The sequence below is a fragment of the Elephas maximus genome, chromosome 12, assembly GCF_024166365.1.
Source record: "Elephas maximus indicus isolate mEleMax1 chromosome 12, mEleMax1 primary haplotype, whole genome shotgun sequence".
Lineage (NCBI taxonomy): Eukaryota > Metazoa > Chordata > Mammalia > Proboscidea > Elephantidae > Elephas > Elephas maximus.
This window is the reverse complement of record NC_064830.1, coordinates 68,847,980-68,868,412: the sequence shown is the minus strand read 5'-3', so window position 1 is coordinate 68,868,412 and position 20,433 is coordinate 68,847,980. Positions and strand designations below refer to the sequence as shown.

The window sequence follows — 20,433 nt, the reverse complement described above, 5'->3', positions numbered from 1 at the left end:
TGTCCTTCTTGCATTGCAATACAGACGCATCCCTTGCCTGGAATTTAGAATACTTTAGAAGAGAAATTGCAAATCGAGTTAGCAGACCAAATCCAAGCCACAGACATGTCGTCTTAGGCTAGGGCGGTATTTTAAATGAACTTGAAAATGCATTTAAAAATTGGCTGCTTCTGAAAGGCTGTTGGAGCTAGATGGGCAAGAACTGAGTTGTGGAACCTGCCCCCTCTGGGTGAGGCTTGTGGAGCCCCAGCCCTCACCCAGCCAGTTGACTTGGTTTACAGTCCCTGCTTGGCCCCTGTAGACACCTGAGATTGCAATGCACCTTCCCTACTCTGCCATCGACTGCATTTCTACCACTTTCCAATGGAACTAGGATTGCCTGAAGCCTGGGGTTGGAGTTCCTCCCTGATGCCACAGTTTTCTCCTCAGATGTCTTGGAGCCACGGCCAGGTGATTGGGAGGCCTTGTAAGAGCCGGGTGTCAGGGGTCAGGCTGTACATCTGGCAGGGCGTCCGAGGCCACCTTACCCCACCCCCCATGTATCTGCTGCGCTCTCTGCAGCCTAAATTTGTCCTTTAGATCTTTTTAAAAATTTAGTTAATTTTTAAAATTGAGATCTAATTCTTAAAGTGTACAATTCAATGCTTTTGTTTATATTCCAAAATTGTGCAACCACTCGTGCACCCATTGCCGTCGAGTTGACTCTGACTCATAGCGACCTGCTAGGATAGAGTAGACCTGCCTGTAGGGTTTCCAAGGGTGTAATCTTTCCAGAAGCAGACTGCCACATCTCTCTCCAGGTACCGCTACTACCACTATCTAATTCCAGAACATATTCATCACCCAAGAAAGAAAGCATGTGTCCTTTGACCTTAAGCCTTATGGCCACTAAGAAGCATTCCCTACTCCAAGCTAGATGCCCCTTTTCTTAGTTCCCACAGCCCCCCTGCCTATCCCAGGCACCTCTTGGGTCCCTACCTTTGTTAGACAGACATAGATAGCTGCTGTCAACTCCAACTCACGGCGACCTTATATACAACAGAATGAGATGTTGCCTGGTCCCGTGCCATCCTCACAACTACCAGCATGCTGGAGTCCATTACTGGGGCTGTAGTGTCAGTCTGCCTCCCTGAGGGTCTCCCTCTCTCTCACTGGCCCTCTACTTCACCAAACACAATGTCCTTCTCCAGTGATTGATCCCTCCTGATGAGTCCAAAGCAAGTGATTCGGACAATGATCTATATGATCCAAAACATTTTCATTGGCTGATTTTCAGGCATAGATTGCCAGGCCTTTCTTCCTAGTCTTAGTCTAGAAGCTCTACTGAAACTTCGCTGACAAATCAGCCATTGAAAACCCTAATGGAACACAGTTCTACTCTGATGCACATGGGGCCGCCATGATTCAGAGTTGATTCAATAGCAGCTGGTCAACCTTTGTTAAAACATTGGTCAATAGCCAAGAGCCCTGGGAATACCCTGTACCCTAATTAGGCCTCTCCCTCCCCTTCCCCTGGGGCAACCTCCTGCAACTAAAGGGTTCGAACCTGGGACAGCAGGGGCAGCTTGCAGGGCCCTCCCACTGACCATTCCGATTGGACAGTATCCATGTCATATCAGTTGTTGACTATTTTGATTGTCATTCTGACACTTTTCGCACTGTGTTGAACTTGCTCACTCACTTCTTTGCTTCCCCCACTACCCACACCACAGGTAATATCTCTGAGGGCAGGACTTAGGCCCTTTGTTCACTGCAATTCGCCCAGATCTCTGTGGAGCCTAGTAAATGTAGGTGCTCAATAAATACAGTGGTGTTGTAAGCTCAATATATTAATCTTATATATTTCTTAAACAAGTTCAAAATTAGTTTTAAAATATTTATATGTTGATTCTAAACTATATGTCCTTAAACAACTGAAACTACCATTTCAAACTCCACATGTGTGATGATTTTGAGTACACCGGATTAATCAGCAGACAGAAATACACGCGCACAGTGATTCCAAAACGTCTCATTTCCAGAGTGGTGGGACTTTTTAGCGGTTGATGAAACCCCAGAGGAAAGAATTGTAAAATACAGCAACAAAATATGCTGGAAAAAATTTTTTTTTGAATTCCTGTCTTTAAAAGGACTTTAAAAAAAAACCCTTTATTTTGAAATAATTCAAACTTACAGGAAAGTTGCAAGTATACCACTCAGAACTGATTAACCAGTTGTTACCCCTTGGCCACATTTGCCTTCCCTCCCTCCGTGTGTGTATGTGTTTATATGTGTATATGTGTGTTTATTTGTGTTTATGCATGTGTGTAGGTGTGTGTGCATGCATGTATGTTTATGTGTATATATGTGTGTGGTGTTATGTGCCATTGAGATAGTTTCCCAGGCTATAATCTTTACAGGAGCAGATCACCAAGTCTTTTCTCCCGAGGAGTGGCTTGGTCAGTTTGAACCACTGACCCTTCAGTTAGCAGCTGAGCACTTAACCACTGTGCCACCAGGGCACCTTGTATATGTGTGTAGGTGTGCATGTATGTGTGTGCATGTGTTTTTGTATATGTGTGTGCATATATGTGTGTTTGTGTATGTGTGTAGGTGTGTGTGTATATGTGTATACGTGTGTGCATGTATATGTGTGTTTGTGTGCAGGTATGTGCATGTACATGTATAGGTGTGTGTGGGTGTGTATATGTGTGTGCATGTATGTGTGTATATATGCATGTATATGTGTGTTTGTGTGCAGGTATGTGCATGTATATGTGTAGGTGTGTGTATATGTGTGTTTGTGTATGTGTGTGCATGTATATATGTGTTTGTATATGTGCTTTGTTTTCTCAGGTGTTTGAGAGTAAGCTGCACACCTCATGCTCCCTTCTCCTAAATACTTCAATGTATACATTCTCTGCTGTACGCAGAGTACAGTGACCAAATCAGGAAATTTATCTAATCTGCAGTTCATATTCCAGTGTCCTTTATAGCGTGTTTTCCCCAGTCCAAGATCCAATCCCACGGCATGGAGTGGACTGCAGGGTTGCCTGGTTTGCGTGCAGCTGTCATGTCTCTTTGTCTTCTTTGATCAGGAGCACATCTCCACCTTTCTTTGTGTTCCAGGGCATGGGCACTTCGGAAGATTAAAGACCAGCTACTTTGAGGTTAACGTGGGCCTGCCTGGTGTTTCTCATGGTTAGATCCGGGTTCTGGTTTTTGCAGAAATGCTGCAGAAGCGATGATGTATTCTAAAAGGACAGCTTTTTTTTTTTTTTTTTTTAGTTCGGTCACCTCTGTCACCTCTTACCTGCACCCCCCAACCCCAGGTCTTGATCTTTAGTGCTCTTCTCCACTCACAAGAACCCAGGACTCCTTAGAAAGGAGCCGATTCTAAGTCCTGAGGCAGAAACCTGTCAGGCTGGATCTGAAAAGCATTTCGTTGCCAAAAAGCAAGGCTACTTTTAAAAATGTCACAGAAGAAAGAAACCAGCTTAACAAGCCTCCTACAGGTCAAGTTGTGATAGCGATTCTCTTTGTTGAATGATTTAATATTATTTCTCTCAAGCCTCCCATTACAAGTTAGTCTCTTCCCCACTCGTCTGTCCATGTGTCACACTATGGTGCCTTGCATGTTGCTGTATTGCTGGAAGCTATGCCACTGGTATTTCAAATACCAGCAGGGTCACCGGTGGCGGACAAGTTTCAGCAGAGCTTCCAGACTAAGACAGACTAGGAGGAAATGCCTGGTGATCTACTTCCAAAACTCAGCCAGTGAAAACCTGTGAATCACAACAGAACATTGTCTGACTCATTGCTTTGGACACGTCATCAGGAGGGACAAGTCGCTGGAGGAGGACATCATGTTTGGTGAAGCAGAGGGCGGTAAGGGGGAGGGAAACCCTTGGTGAGATGGATTGGCAAAGTAGCCATGATGATGGACTCAAACATGCCGGCAATCATGAATATGACCAGGATAGGGCAATGTTTCATTCTGCTTTACATAAGGTAGCCCTGAGTTGGAGTCGACTCAACAGCAGCTATCTATCTATCTGTCTCGTTAGACTTTACCACCAATTAATTGTCTTTGTTTCTCAGATGCCATACATTTTAAGGCATACTGGTTCAGTGATAGCTCTTGAGGGTTGGAAATAAACATCATATTAAATATTTGCAACTATTAGAGGACACATCCTGATTCTAGAAACAGTAAAATGGTATTAAAAAAAGAAAAGAAAAAACAAGGAAATACCAGAGTCCGTACGTTTTGCAGATGAGGAAAAGGAAGCTGCCAAGAACCAGGTAACAGGCCCACGCTTACTCAAGAGCTAAGATTTGATGCCTTCAAATCCTACCCATTTTCTACCAGAATCTAGTAGCTCTTCCCCTCAAAAAGCATGTAAATTGAATTCTGCTTTCTGCTTCCAACTCAAAGATGCTCTGCATTCAGTGAGGGTGAAAGCAAACAAGAAAATGGGGTTTTACCTTTTTCAACCTTTCCAAGGCACCACCTGTGCTCGGCGCCCTCCTTGCTGCCTGAATTCCACTGCAGCCTTCTGGAAATCCAGCCCTTGGCCTCTCTGCTTTTTTCTTGCCCTGGGTTAAGTACCTCAGAGTCTCCTGTTTAAAAGAGGCAAGAGTTAAGTGCCGCTCTCATGGTCTCATGCTCCATCCCCAACTCTTCAGGTAAGCCTGGGACCCTTAATTTTTTTTTAAATTATACTTTAGATGAAGGTTTACAGAGCAAATTAGTTTCTGATTAAATAGTTAATATACATATTGTTTTGTGACATTGGTTGCCAACCCCACGACATGTCAACACTCTCCCCTTCTTGACCTTGGGTTCCCCATTACCAGCTTTCCTGTCCTCTCTTGCCTTCTCGTCCTTGCCCTGAGCTGGTGTACCCCTTTAGTCTCATTTTGTTTTATAGGCCTGTCTAATCTTTGGCTGAAGGGTGAACCTCAGAAGTGACTTCAGTACTGAGTTAAAAAGGAGTCTGGGGGCCATACTCTCAGGTGTTCTCCAGTCTCGGTCAGACCAGTAAGTGTCTGGGTTTTTTTTTTTGGTGTGTGTGTGAATTAGAACTTTGTTCTACATTTTTCTGCAGCTCTGTCTGAGACCCTCTGTTGTGATCCCTGTCAGAGCAGTCAGTGGTGGTAGCCAGGCACCATCTAGTTGTACTAGACTCAGTCTTGTGGAGGCTGTGGTAGTTGTGGGATCCTTCATTTTACCACCTGGTTTCTTAAGAGGATCCCGACTCCCCTGTCCTTCCTGCTCTTTGAAACCACCTGACCGAATCCAGAATGGGTTATACAGATTTAAAACTCCTTACCATTGGAGACTGTATCAGCTATCTACTGCTGCATAACAAATTACTCCAAACTCTGGTTTCAAATAAGCATTTATTATTGCACACCGTATCTGCAGGTCAGGATTCTGGGAGCAGCTTAGCAGGGTGGCTCTGGCCCAGTGTCTTATGAGGTTGCAGTCAGAGTAGTCATCTGAAGCTTGACTGGGGCAGAAGGAGCTGCTTCCAAGAAGGTTTCCTAACACGGCTGTTGGCTGGAGGCCTCAGTTCCTCTCCACAGGGCTACTCACAACATGGCAGTTGGCTTCACTCCCAGGGAGAGTGAGAGAGTGATCAAGATGGAAGTTTGTGTCTTTTATAACCCAATCTTGGAAGTGGCACACCATCACTTCTGATGTATTCTATTGGTCGTACACACCAACCCTGGTCCACTGTGGGAGGGGATTACACAAGGGTGTGAGTACTAAGGGTTGGGGATCGTTGGGGGCCATCTTAGAGGCTAGCTTTCAGATCCCAACCCAAATGAGGAGCAAATGCACATGTGTCTACAGAGAACCCACTGTGAGCCAGCACTGTAAGTAGATACGATTATCCCTGTTTTACAGGTGAAGAAACTGGCCCAGAGACACTGAGTCACTTGTCTAAGGTATACAGTAAGTGGCAGAACTGGAATTTGAGATATAGTTGTCAGCTTCCCTAGACACTTAAAAAAAATCATGGAGAATTTCAAACATAACAAAGAGAACAACGTATTGAATCCCATGTACCAATCGCCCATCTTCAGCAATTATTAACTCATGACTAATCTGTCATTTATGCCTCCTACCTCATCCTCTTATTTTCAAGCAAACCCCAGACATCAAACATAAATATGTTGATATGTATTTCTAAAAGACAATAATTGATTTAAAAAAATGTAACCACAATACCATTTTCTCACTTTACAAGAATTAACATTTCTGCAGTATCTCTCGATATCCAGCCAGTATCCGCGTTGCCCTGATTGCCTTGTAATTTTTTTTACAGTTTATATGTTTGAATTGCAACGGAAAAACATCCACACATTGGAACTTATTAGTATACTTTTTAACCCCATACCCAGTGCCACCAAGTTGATTCCAACTCATAGGGACCCTATAGGACAGAGCAGAACTGCCCCATAGGGTTTCCAAGGTGCAGCTGGTGGATTGGAACTGCCAACCTTTAGATTAGCAGCTGTAGCACTTAACCACTGTGTCACCAGGGCTTCGTATACGTCTTAAGTCATTGCAATTTGTGTGGATGTTATTTCAAATATTTCTTGGGTCACTTAAAATCTGTAAGTCCTCGCCCTCTCCTTTTCTATCCGTCCGTGGTTTTTTTCCCTTTGCAATTTATTTGTTGTCCTCCAGAGCATCTCATAGTCTGGATTTTGCTGACTGCATCCCCGTAATGCCTTTTAATATAGTCCTTGTCCTCTGTATTTCTTGTAAATTACTAGTTAGATCTGGAGGCTGATGAGATCCAGGTATGATTTTTTGGCACAAGGGCTTCTAAGAAGGGGGTGTGTTCTTCCAGCCAAACCAGTTGCCACTGAGTTGAGATCTGACTCATTGCGACCCTATGTGCGTCAGTGTACAACTGTGCTCCGTTAGGGTTTTCAGCAGCTGATTTTTCAGAAGTAGATCGTCGTGCCTTTCTTCTGAGGAGCCTCTGGGTGGACTCAAGCTTCCAACCTTTGGGTTAGCAGGCGAGTGCATTAACTGTTGCACCACCTAGGAACTTCTCCTCCATACAAATAAAAACTGGCACGTATTGAACACTTACTGCCTGGCAGACACTATATTAAGCCCTTTCCCAGCAACTCCACGAAGCAGGCCCTGTTACAGGGCTTTCACATGCAGCTACACAGGTCTGCGCTGTACGACCTCAGGGAACACGACCCACATGGACTGTGATGTGAGTGGCGCCCTCTGCCGTTGTGCAGCACAGCAGCCCTGACTCATCATCATTCTGTTTTATAGCTGAGGAACCTAGGCACAGAGAGGTTAAGTCGCTTGCCCAAGGCCACAGAGGTCCTCAGTGGTGGAGCTGGATTTGATCCAGGGAGTTGCAAGTTCAGAGTCTGCACTTGTCCCTGGGACCCTAGACTCACTGCCGCCCGCTCTGCTGCCTTCTTCCTAAAGCAGAGCAGTGAAGGCAGGGGCCCCTCCCCCACTTCTTTTAAAACTCTGCAGCTTTAGCTGATGAATCTGGCTCATGGGTCTAGCAGCAGCAGGACATGGAGGGACAGATAGAGACTCATGCAGGCCCCGGGGTGAGAGGTGACAGTCTCCACACTGGGGCTCAGCTGAAGCCGAGCAGTCAGGGTAGCTTGTCCCCGCAGGCTCACTTTCATTTTGATACTAAGCATACCCAGTATCTAAAGTTGGAATGTCTCTTTAAAAAGAAATCAAGAACAGAAACAAGAGGGAAAAACAGTGTGGCGAGCAGAGGGAAGTCTGTTCATTTATTCACTTCCACACTCAAACCTCTACAGTGCTGACCTTTGAATGGAAACTATGAGCCCTTACCCATCAGCAATCTACTCAGATAACCCAATAGCCTCAAACTTGTCCCCATGCCTAGGCTCACACGTCAGGGAGGAGGAAGACATGCTGTCATTTGAAGCGAAAAGCCAGAGCTCAAGGCACGGTGGAACTAACATTGTGTCTGGGTCATGCTAAATAAGACTATGCTGTGGAGCCGATTCCAACTCATAGCTACCATATAGGACAGAGCAGAACTGCCCCATAGAGTTCCCAAGAAGTGGCTGGTAGATTCAAACTATCGACCTTTTGGTTAGCAGCCAACCGCTTAACCACTGTGCCGCCAGGGCTCCCTGGGTCATGCTAGAGAAGAAAAATCAGATTCAGCCCAGGTGGCTCATCTGGGTTAATGCAGGCACTGTGGGCTTCTGAAGGGTTTGTAGGCATCTCTTGTTTTGTCGGGGCGGGGGGGTGGTGGTCCCTGGGTAGTGCAAAGGAAACCCTGGTGGTGTAGTGGTTAAGTGCTATAGCTGCTTACTAGAGGTCGGCAGTTTGAATCCATCAGGTGCTCCTTGGAAACTCTATAGGGCAGTTCTCCTCTGTCCTATAGGGTCACTATGAGTCAGAATCAACTCGACAGCAGTGGGTTTGGTATTGGTTTTGGGTGGTGCAAACAGTTAAGCACTCAGCTGCTGACTGAAAGGTTCGAGGTTCAAGTCCACCCAGAGGCACCTCGGAAGAAAGGCCTAGAGATCTACTTCCAAAAATTCTGCCATCGAAAACCCTGTGGAGCACAGTTCTGCTATGACATGCATGGATTTCAGGAGTCCAGTCGACCCAGCTGCAACGTTTTGTTTTCTTTTTTTTTTGGTGTGCTTTTTCTGCTTTGTCCTGGCCACTGAGTTTATTACACAAATGGAACCGCAGATGCGTTCCTCAATTGTAATGTGCATACAGTTCACCTGGGGGGGTCTCATTACAAAGCTGATTCTGGCTCAGAAGGTTTGGCTGGGACCCTGGATCTGTATGCCTAACCAGCTCCCAGGGGATGCCATGGATGCTATGGGCCCAAGGGCCACACTTCCAGCAGCAAGGGGCTAGTATATGTGCAGATGACTGAGGGATGGCCAACACCCGGGAGCAGAATATCTAATAGGCAAGGAAAGCACGGCGATTATCTTGCTTACAAGATCACCACAGTGAACAATTTCACGTACTTTACCACATCAGAGATTCTGCTTCTAGGTACGGCTGGCATCTGTCTCTCTCCCAACTGCACAGCACCTTCCTGCAGAATCAAAGCCTCTTTTCACATTTACAATCCCTGTCAGGGGCGTGTTACCCAGTAAGCAAGGTAAGCACGGGCTTACTTGTGCTTATTGTTCCTTATGGGTTAGGAAGTATGCACAAGTAAGCCTGTACTTACCTTGCTTATTGGGTAATCCGCCCCTGCAGCAACCTCCCTTTATTTTTTCTGAGCAAATGTCATCTTGGGGGCCCCCTTTCTCCCAGCACTTCCATGGTAGCACTTTACTGTCAGCAGAGAGGCCACCCGAGGGCTGAAGGAATAAATAGCAACCCGCTACTTATTTTTGTAACGGGGGGGAAAACATTTGTCTAACAAAGGTCACCCACAAGAGAGAATCGCTTGTCAAGGTTTTTTTCACTTTCACCCTTTCTCAAAACTCTTGACCTTTATGAGTCAAAACAGTAAGTACAGTGATCTTGGCCACTGCCACCTAGGACCCCCTCTGGCCTGGCATCGTGGGTATTTTATCTTATGGGCACCTCAGACATCCAAGGTCAGTGATATTCTCTCATTTTACAGATGCTAAAACCGAGGCTCAAAGTGGTTTAGTGCCTTGCCCAGGGCTGCATACCTAGCAAGGACAGAGTGAGATTGCAGATCTGGGGCTTTGGGGCTTTCTCTATACCACAGTGCCCTCAGAGGATGGCCAGTGGGGGCGGGGCTGAGGTGGGGTGGAGGGTTGGGCATTTACAGCTCCCTGAAGGGCGGCTCCTTTCTTGCAGTGGAACTGATAAGCTCAGAAGAAAGGATCTGCTTTCTGGAATTTTCTTTGTGCATCTAGCTGCAGTGGCCAGTTCATTCACTTCAGGGATTTTTATATCTGAATTTTTTTTTTTTGACCACAGATGGACCACCACCAAAAAAAAAAAACACACTGCCATTGAGCCAATTTCAACGCATAGCGACCCTATAGGACAGGGTAGAACTGGCCATAGGGTTTCCAAGTAGCAGCTGAGCTCTTAACCACTGCATCACTAGGGCTCGATAGATCACCTAGGCACCCAGAATATCAGCCCATGGGTATATCCTGAAAGGCATCTGACCTCAATGCAAAGTCGAGGTAGCCTCTGATGATTTCTTCTATTATATTTTAATTCCAATTTACATAAACGTATAGAAAACAACGAGCCTGATGTTCCCGTTGCCCAACTTTAACCATTATCATTGCATGGCCAGGCTAGTTTCATTTCCATTCCTATCCACTCTCCACCAAAAAAACAAACCTTTTGTTGTCAAGTTGATTCTGACTCGTGGTGACCCCATGTGTTACAGAGCAGAACTGCTCCATAGGGTTTTCTCGGCTGTAATCTTTACAGAAGCAGATCACCAGGCCTTTCTTCTGCAGTGCCATTGGATGGGGTCAAACTGTTAAAACCTTTTGGTCAGCAGGTGATCGAAAACTGCTTGTGCCACCACCAAAAACCAAACCCGTTGTGTTAATTCCGACTCATAGCAACCCTATGGGACAGAGTAGAACAGCCCCATAGAGTTTCCAAGAAGTGGCTGGTGGATTCAAATTGCTGACCTTTTGGTTAGCAGCCGAGCTCTTAAGCCACTTCGCCACCAGGGAAGCATCCCCCGCAAAAGCCAAAGCAGTTACTGTTGAGTCAATTTGGACTCATGGCAACCCCATGTGAGTCAGCTGAACCATGCTCCACAGGGTACTCAATGGCTGATTATTTCAGAAGTGGGCTGCCAGGCCCTCCTTCCAAGGTGACTCTGGGTGGACTTGAACTGCCAACCTTTAACTTTTAGTGGTTTTCACCATCCAGAGACTCCCTCTAGCCCTGACCCCTGATTATTCTGAACCAAAGTCTAGGCATCATCTCAGATGCTTTTAGTGGCAGCGTAGACCAAGGAGGAAAGATGGCGCCTTTCTCGAGACCCTTGCTACAGTGAAAAGCAGAAAGCTTTCCAAGTGTCTGAAAGATGACTAATAATTAACACCAGATGTTCAACGAAGGCTTCAAGCTGGAGACTGTCCTAGAAAACGGAATGCAGATTACAAAGTAATTTAAATAATTAGGTAAAGGGTAACTTTTTGAAGATATCGTTAGGTCACTGCAGAGTTTAGGATGAATCAGCCTTTTCTCCCCAAACCTGCTTTAGAAACTTGGGGCAAAGGGGTGCGTATGCCCCTGGGACCGTGCACCCCTTTCTTTTATTCTGTTTATCAGGTGTCTAGACAGAGACCCCCACCAGCATCTGTCCAACTTTATAATTTTTAGTTCTTACATGAGGATTCTCAGCATGTTCGTGTGTGTGTATGCGTGTATGTGACTTCCAAAGGTTTTTCTTTGGTCAGTGGCTTTGATCAGGCAGATTGTGTTTCTTTAAAAAAAAAAAAAAAAAATTTTTTTTTTTGAAACGTACATACAGTAAGTGCTCTCAAGTGTAGCACTTGATGAATTTTTACATGCATGTACACGTGTGATGAAGGTACAGAGCGCTGCCAGCACCCAGAAGGCTCCCTGTGTCCCATCCCAGAGATAACACCGTGCTGACTTCTAGCACAATCCACGGCTTTGCCAGTCAGGCAGTTCCCCCTCTGAAGCTTCGGAAAGCAAATTTTGGGAGGAGGGAACAGGCTGTAGCTTCGTTTTGCTTTATTTTGAATGAAGCCTAATTTCACCTTCCAATGGCTCCTGCTGGTCTGCAGGAGAGGCCGGCCCACTCTCTGTAGAGGGGGAGAGTATGTCTTTTCTGCTCTTCAGGCCAGTCAGTGAGTGAGCGTGTTGTGTTTGAATATAGATTTACAAGAACAGGCAGCGACCGGATCTGGCCTGTGGGCCGTAGTTTGCAAACCCAGTAGTTTTTGTTGGCAGCCATTAAGTTGGCCCCTGACTCACAGGGACCCCAGAATGCTGCCTGGTCCTGTGCCATTCCCATGATTGGTTGGGTATCAGACCTTTGTGATCTGTAGGGTTTTCACTGCTGATTTTCTAAAGTAGATGGACAGGCCTTTCTTCCTAGTCTTAGTCTGGAAGCGCCACTGAAACCCGTTCAGCATCGTAGCAGAATGCAAGCCTCCACTGACAGACGGTGGCTGCGCATGAGGTGCACTGGCTAAAAATGAAACCACTGACCCACTACTGCCTTGTGCTGATCTGGTACAGAGCATTGCTTTCCCCTGTAAACTTCATGCCCAAGCCCCACCCCGAATCTCCTGAATCCTTCTGTCCTGGGATAGGACTAGCCTTGTGGTGCACATTTTGAGGGCTCTGTGGGTGATTTTCATGCACGTTCCAAGTTGAGAACCTGCTGTGCTTCCATTCAGAGTGGGACACAAGGCCATCCTGGGGCCTAGAGCCGTGCCAATGGATTTACAAATAACGGGAACTTAAAAAAAAGCTCATCAAGATTCTCCCTACCTTGATGCCAATTTAAGTAATTCCATTTCCCCCTTTCAACATCTGTGACGTGCCCCTCTTCTTCTCGTGGAGATAGCAGCTCTACCTGGCAGGGTGGAGGGCATGCAAGATCCCTGCCTGTTGAGGATGAAAGTTCGTTGGTCAAAGTGGAGGGATCTGGGCAAATACAGAGGGGCAGGAATCTTGGGGGATCCCCACAAAGACGAAACTTTTAGGCCCCTCACAAGTGAGAGATAGAAAGTTGTGGTCAGAGGGGGAATTTCAAAGTGTGGCTTCTCGGAGGTGGAACTGTTTTAAGTGACTCAGAGGGTCAAGACGATCACAGCTATTCATAATTATTGAACACGGTATGTGCTCAAGTGCTTTATATAAGTACCACCTGCGCTTGGCTTTTTAACGTCCCTGTGATGTAGCTATTGTTGGCCTACCCATTTCATAGAAGATGAGACTGAGGCAGTGAGAGATTACGTAACTTGGGGAAGGCCATAGAGCTATTGAGAGGTAGGAGCCAGGATCTGAACCCTGGCGGGCGAGCCTCTCTGCCCACCCAAGCTTGTAACCACTATACTGTTTTGCTCCTCAAGGGGTGACCAGGTGGGGACCCGAGAGGGTGGAGTTGGAAGCCAGCGGCACTGGGAAGTGGAAGCAAGTGTGTGCACACGTGTAGAACACTGGGAGGACTTAGGCCCCCTGGGGCAGGGAAAATGGATGGGGCTTAGCCATGGCCTCCAAACTCCCCAAACTAGGAAACTGGTCTCAGGCCATATTAGTATTAGATGGGGACACGGGCTGGGCAATCCTAAATATGGATAGATTTGGGGAGGATGCCCAGTGGGCTTGGCAAAACTGCATCAAACAGGAATACAGCAAATATTTAAAGTGCAACAGGCAACCCCTTTAAGGAGTCCGATTCTACTTGCTTTGTCTGAATAATAATAATACCTTCCGTTTATCCCTCCTTGGTGCAAACAGTTTAACATGCTCAGTGGCTGCCCAGAGGCATCTCGGAAAAAAGTCCTGGCCATCTACTTTCGAAGTAACCATTGAAAAGCCTCTGGAGCACAGGTCTACTCTGACACACATGGGGTTGCCATGAGTCAGAATCAACTTAATGGCAACTGAAAACGAACAAACAAGGAAACAGTGTTAACCAGAACCCAGCTAAGGGGAGCCCTCTAGCCGCTGGAATTTTTTTGCATTTTACTTCAGGAAAACCACAGGAGGAAAAAAAGTGGGTAGACAGAGGATTTGTTTGAACAAATTAACTTCCAGGTTTCTCCCTGGGACCACTGGGGTCTCCCTCTACACCTTTTAAATCTATAGTCTTCTACAAAGAGAACACATGTTCCCAATGATCCTAACTGACCTGATTACAAGGTTTGACTCAACAAGTACTTACTGAATCTTAAATGCCAGTCACTGTCTGGGATATAAGGAGCCCTGGTGGCGCAGTGGTTAAGCACTTGGCTGCTAACTGAAACGCTGGTGGTGCAAACCAACCAGCAACTCCACAGGGGAAAAGTCCTGGCCATCTGCTCCAATAAAGATTAAAACCAAAAAACCAAACCCAGTGCCGTCAAGTCGAATCCGACTCATAGCGACCCTATAGGACAGAGTAGAACTGCCCCATAGAGTTTCCAAGGAGTGCCAGGTAGATTTGAACTGCCGACCCTTTGGTTAGCAGCTGTAGCACTTAACGAACTATGCCACCAGGGATTACTGCCTAGAAAATCCTATGGGGCAGTTCTCTGTCATATAAGGGTCTCCACGAGTCAGAATAAACTCAATGGCATACAGCATCCAGAATATAAAAATATTTAAAACATGGTCTCTGCCCGTAAAAAGCTTTCAGTCATTGGAAGAGGATTCGTTTATCTCCAGGGTGAAGGTGCAAAGTCGTATTAAGACAATTAGTTGAAGGATTTTCAATGAGGTTTAAGGAAAAAAGGGTATTCAAGCCAACTCCCCATTGGCCCAAGCGTCTCGTCATCTGGAACTTCCCAGGCTTTGAAGTTCTACGTGATCACGTCTAGGCCTCAAGCTCTGGTTATGCTTTCCAGGCTGGCTTTTCATCCAGGTGGCAAGGACAGTGTAAAATCTAGCTTGCAATATCTTATTAAAGTATTTCAATTAGTTGCCATCAATTAAAAGGCACATTTCCCAATTATGGTTACAGATTTCTGGTTTCTTGTGAAAATATCAGGTTTGGGTGTGTGTTTACACAGTTGCCTGGTCCTCAGTGGAAGTCTCTTCCCCTCTCTCTTCCTCCCCAAAACAGAAAGAAAAAAAAAAAATTTTTTTTTTTTTTTTTTTCCAGAGGTGATGCTTAAATTGCCATGGTGGCTCCTTCCTTGATAGTTGATTATGTTCCTCCATCTGTGTTCTATCAGAAATGGGATGTAAAAGAAACAGAAAGCCATAGGTGTCTTCTACCTGGCCCATGTCACCCACTGCCATTGCCTGTGTGTCTCCTAGGGGCATTTGTTATCTGCTGTAGACAAATTGGAGACCCTTGTTCTTGATTTACCCTTTGATCTCTTGTCTTCCAGACTCATTAACAAAGCAATGGATTGAAGTAGGGTGAGCATGTCCCCTTGGCTCACGCTCTTCCTTCTGGGCAGGTTTGTGTCCCCTAGAGAGTGTCTGCACTCAGTGTTGAGCCGTCCTTGGCATGGCATGGTCATTTCCCTCTCTCCAGGAACCTGCACTCCCCAGTGACGTGGGGCTTCAGCACCTGGGGACACAGCAGTATACTCTCTGCTCACTTGCTAGTGGAATAACCCAACCTTTATCTTTAGGGAACTGGTCGTTGTTATGACTAGGTGACAAGGCAGTGATAGTGTCATGTTTCACTTCAAAGGTGATGCAATATTGGCACGTTTCATTTCAAAGGTGATTGGGCTTCAAAAGAGGGCAAGTGGTATTTGGAATCAAATTAGGGGAAAGTACTGGGTTCTTTGAGGGAGAGGAAAAAAATTACTAGCATGACGACGATACTGAGGGACTGCTAATTTAGTGAGGCTTCCTCACAGCAGCAGCCTGATGGAGTTTCAGCTTGCAGTGCACTGGGGAGAACATTCCATTAAGCAGTTCTAGAAAGTCTGGAACATTCCATTGAGTGGTGCTAAAAAGTCTGGGACTTTGGAGGGGGTGCAGTGACTTGTTTTGGCTCCTGGAATGAGGGGTCTTCTGGACTGTTCCCTAGGCACCCCTTGGCCACCTTTTTCCACCTGTTCTTCCGAGTGAGTGCAATTGTCACTTACATATGCTGTGACTGGTTCAGCAAAAGCTTTGTGGGCTGCTTTGTCACTGTGCTGCTCCTTCTGTCCTTGGACTTCTGGTCTGTGAAGGTAAGGCCCCCTTCTTGCCTATGATGCCATTACCCCTGAAACATGTAGCTTTGCTTCCAGAGGGTGATGTTCCAGTGGCATGTGGCTTTAGAAGGGGTAAACGATTTTGGACAAAGAGGTGCTTTGGTTTAGGCTGCTGATACATATTCAAGAATATTCAACCAGTGTCCAGTAAAATTAGTGAAAAAATACATCGCTTAGAGTGTAATAAATGCCTCTTGAGTATCAACTGTCATGGTTGCAAATATGTATCATAATGAATGTGACAACTCCACATGGCTTTGGGTTTTTTGGTAAAACTTACATATAATATATACAAATATATATTTTAAACACATGATATATAAGCTACATACATACATATATCCATACATATATCCACATGTATATACACAAAACACACACACACATACATATATATCCATCCATCCTTGGGTGGCACGAATGATTAAGCACTCGATTAGTAACCGAAAAGTTGGCGGTTCAAACTCACCCAGAGGTACTTTGGAAGAAAGACCTGGTGATTTGCCTCCAAAAGATCACAGCCTTGAAAACCCTGTGGAGCGCAGTTCTACTCTGGCGCACAAGGGCTCAGCGTGAGTGGGAGCTGACTCACCAGCAACCGGTTTGGGTTATTTGTGTATATAAATAAAATTTGGGGAGTCTGTCACTTTTTAAGGAGCTCTGGTGGCATTAAGAGGTCGGCTGCTAATCAAAAGTTTGGCAGTTTGAATCGACCAGCCGCTCCTTGGAAACCCTAGGGGGAAGTTCTACTCTGCCCTATAGGGTCGCTATGAGTTGGAATCAATTTGACGGCAGTGGGTTTATGGGTCACTTTTTAAAGTAAGCTTAATTAAAAATCAGAAGCCTGGAGAACTGCTTTCGAGAAACCACTGCACTACCATTCACCCTTACTCCTTCTGCTCCTGTTAGAAGTTTAATATGAATTGGTGGGTTTTATTTTAATTCAGCAACAAGATGATAATGACTCTTTAGCTATGGCGTGCTCACAGTGTCAAATGGAGGCGTCTGCAGTCATTTTGTCCACTTTCCTCAGAATGTAACTGGAAGACTCATGGTGGGCCTTCGATGGTGGAATCAGATAGATGAAGATGGGAAAAGTCACTGGATATTTGAAGCCAGAAAGGTATTCTCCATCCAGAGTTGCACTAACTAGAACCGGAAAAGTGGTTGTGGAAAGCTTCACGGGGTGCTTTTAGGTTTTGCGTGTATGTGATTCCTGCCCTATGTAAACACCACTACTGTTGGCACCCTGTGGAGATACGCATGTCGTGAAAAAACATGTAAAATAAATGTGAAAACAAAGTATCTGTAGACAGTATAAGCCCGTGCTGCTTTGGAACCATTTGCACCGGTATTGAAAATTGAATTACTTTCCCACAACAGGTCTCTTCTAATAATATCACTGCCACAGAAGCTGAGGCTCGGATCTTGTGGCTCGGTCTCATTATTTGCCCCATGATTTGGATTGTATTCTTTTTTAGCACCTTATTTTCCTTGAAGCTAAAGTGGCTGGTAAGACACCACACCTTGATTTTTTTTTGCTTGTTATTTTAATAATTTATTTTATTTTTGTTGGTGTTGAGAACATACACAGAACACAGAGCAATTCAACAGTTCCTATGTGTACGATTCAGTGATATCGATCACATTCTTCAAGTTGCGCAACCATTCTCACCCTCCTTTTCTGAGTTGTTCCTCTTCCATTCACATAAACTCACTGCCCCCTTAGTTTCCTTTCTTCTTGCTGTTGTCAGTTTGATCCCATATAGATAGATCTTAAATGAACATAATGCTCAAGGCAGACATGGTTTACTAGTTAAGCTAAACTGTTGTTTGGTTTTAAGAAGACTTCAGGGGATATTTTTGGTTTAAGGTTTAAAGATTATCTCAGAGCAATAGTTTTAGGGGTTCATCCAGCTTCCAAGGCTCCAGAAAGTCTGGATTCCATGAGAATTTGAAATTCTGTTCTGCATTTCCTCCTTTTGATCATGACTCTTTTACAGAATCTTTGATCAAAATGATAACACCTTGATTTTGACATTGCTTTGATGGCTTTATGAAACCAGTGGTGGCAGGAGTGTTTTTTGTTGTTTTGTCTTTTTGGTGGTTGTTGTTATCATTACCTACCTACCTACCAGCTTTGAGATGTAATTCATATTCAACTCACCCTTTTAAAGTGTACAATTCAATGGTTTTTAGTATATTCAGAGTTGTGGAACCATCACCACAATCAATTTTAGAATATTTTCATCACCCCAAAAAGAAACTCCATACCCACTAGCAGTCACTCCCCATTCCTCCCTTCCCCCAGCCCCTGGCAACCACTGACATACTTTCTCTCGATTTGCCTATTCTGGAATCACATAATATGCGGTCTTTGGTGACTGGCTTCTTTCACTGAGCATAATGTTTTTGAGGCTCATCTGTGTTGTACCATGTATCTGTGCTTCATTCCTTTTGTCATGGCTAATATTCCACTGTGTGGACAGACATGTTGTTTATCCGTCACCATCAGTTCATGGATATTTGAGTTTTCTCCTTTTGGCTTGTGTGAATAACTCTGCTGTGAAAGGTGTTTTAAAAACAGCACAAGACATTCTAAATTGGTCAGGGAGGTCTGCCTATGTAGGAATAAGCCCTCCTCAGAGTCCTGAAGTTTTATTTCGGAGGTACTGTATTTCACTGTCAGGATCTGGTTTGTTCAATGTGAAAACAAAGTATCTATAGACAGTATAAGCCCTTGCATAATTGAAGTATGGGCTCTGGAGTTTGGGTCCTGACTTAACGATGTGTCTGCTCTTGGGCAACTTTAGTTTCTCTGGGCTTCACTTTCCTTCCTGTACAATGGAATGATTATGGTACCAACTGCAAGCTATTACCAGTGAAGTGGTAGTCCACATGTGAGTATTTTTAAGTGCTCAATAAATGTTGGCTGTCACTATTGGGTATAGGCCGGAGCCGCATCTGCCCTGGTTTTGGAGGAACAGTTCAGTATTTGCTCTTAAAAAAGTCATACCTCTGCTTTGTCCGAGTGCAGGCCCTTGTGATCGCTGGGATTTCCCTCCAAGCCGCCAACCTGTATGGTTACATTCTTTGTAAGATGGGAGGTGACAGTGACATCAGCAGAGTCACATCCAGCTTTCTGTCCCAGACAGTGCTCCAGACGGTGAGTTACTGGGGTCTGATTCCTGGATCCCTACACGCCAGGCCCTCAAACAAAGCAGGCCTATTGGCAACTACAGTGTTTAATGTTCTCCACATTGGCCAGGCTGCTGGTAAGAGATGTTTAAAAAATTATTGAATTAAGAAGGAAAAAACCCACAAGGTTTTTCATTATTTCTACCATGAACACCCTTAGCAAATATTTCTAGAAGTGAGGAATGAGTCTTTGAAATGTTGGCCAGGCTCATCCCGACGTAGCCTATGCCATCGTAATTCTGAAGAGCACTGCTTTAGGCCAGGGCACTCAGTGACCAGCTTACCCAGCCACCAGCTTGGCAGGCTGTGTGGACACTGCAGGTCTACTCTTGCCCTGACGCAGCAGAACCTGCCTACTGCCAGTTGGCACAGGAACATGGTGACTTTTCCTCTTGCAGGCCTGCCCAGGTGACTTCCAGAAGCCTGTACTTGAGAGACTGGAAATCCACAAGCATTAGGTGAGGAGGAGGTCAGGGCACAGTCTAGACTGCCCAGGGCTGGGAGCTTGGGAGAAGTGCAGTGTCCCTGGGCCCAGCTGGGCTGGTGGCCTGGGGGTGGCCTCCTCCAGTTCCCTGAGATGGCGGAAGTCATAGCCAGGCCAAGGACTGTGCATCGGGCCTCCTTCCCCTGGGCTCTGCACCATCATTACCCATTGTGGCGCAGGGGTCCTAGCTTCCTCCCGTTGAACTTGTGCAAATTCTACCATAGTAGCAGGCACGAAGGAGTGGAAAGGGAGGGGGAATAAAAGAAGGGGTGGGAAAGAACAAGGGGATTTCTCATCCTTCTGCTTCTGTGCCCCAGAGAGAGATGGAAAACAGGAATTCACTCTCTCCCCCACACTGCTCTCAGTTCCTGTGGGGCTCAGGGCAGCAGGGTGATTCCAGGGTTTACGTCTGTCTCTCCTCTGTGATTAAAACCATCATACGCTATTTTGTATGCCAACTCACTACAGATGCAGTTTCTTACCGCACGTTATAAAAAAATATAAATCCTTACTGCACGTTATAAAAAAACACAGGAAATTACTGGATTGATTATATACATATACTATGCAGGGTGTATACACAACCACAAAGTCTGTCCTATATGGGCAATTTGAGAACTTTTCAAGGGCCATCTTGGTGACACCTCTCTTCATCGTATGTGCTGACCTCGGAACTGATCCCTGGCATGAGGCTCTACCGCCATTTTAACTTTGCTCAATTTGAAGGGTAACTATTTAGACTATGCTGTTTGAAAACGTGAGTGTGTATTTTGCAATTAAGCAACACGTTTATCCCTTTGGTCCTTTTTTAGGTTTCTCTTGAGGGGCAGAAATGGCTTCAGTGAAGGGTTCGCTAACTGAATAACTTCTAACAAAGAAGATTCCATAATCCCATAATC

General features: G+C 45.4%; 1 protein-coding gene across 4 annotated transcripts in view; it reads left to right on the top strand.

The window, feature by feature from the left end:
* Window positions 1–20,430, top strand: part of TVP23A (trans-golgi network vesicle protein 23 homolog A) — a 28,252-nt gene extending 7,822 nt beyond the window's left edge. Inside the window, exons 3-8 of one of the 4 annotated variants that reach the window (XM_049903630.1) lie at window positions 15,684–15,828; window positions 16,886–16,975; window positions 17,236–17,364; window positions 18,890–19,018; window positions 19,449–19,508; window positions 20,347–20,430. In XM_049903630.1, coding sequence (XP_049759587.1) covers window positions 15,684–15,828; window positions 16,886–16,975; window positions 17,236–17,364; window positions 18,890–19,018; window positions 19,449–19,508 — 553 coding nt within the window. In that variant the 3' untranslated portion in view covers window positions 20,347–20,430. Of the gene's footprint in view, window positions 1–4,968; window positions 5,024–15,027; window positions 15,100–15,683; window positions 15,829–16,885; window positions 16,976–17,235; window positions 17,365–18,889; window positions 19,300–19,448; window positions 19,620–20,346 lie in introns of those variants that run through there. The other 3 variants (XM_049903629.1, XM_049903631.1, XM_049903627.1) reach the window with 3 other exon arrangements.
* The last annotated feature ends 3 nt before the right edge of the window (window positions 20,431–20,433 follow it).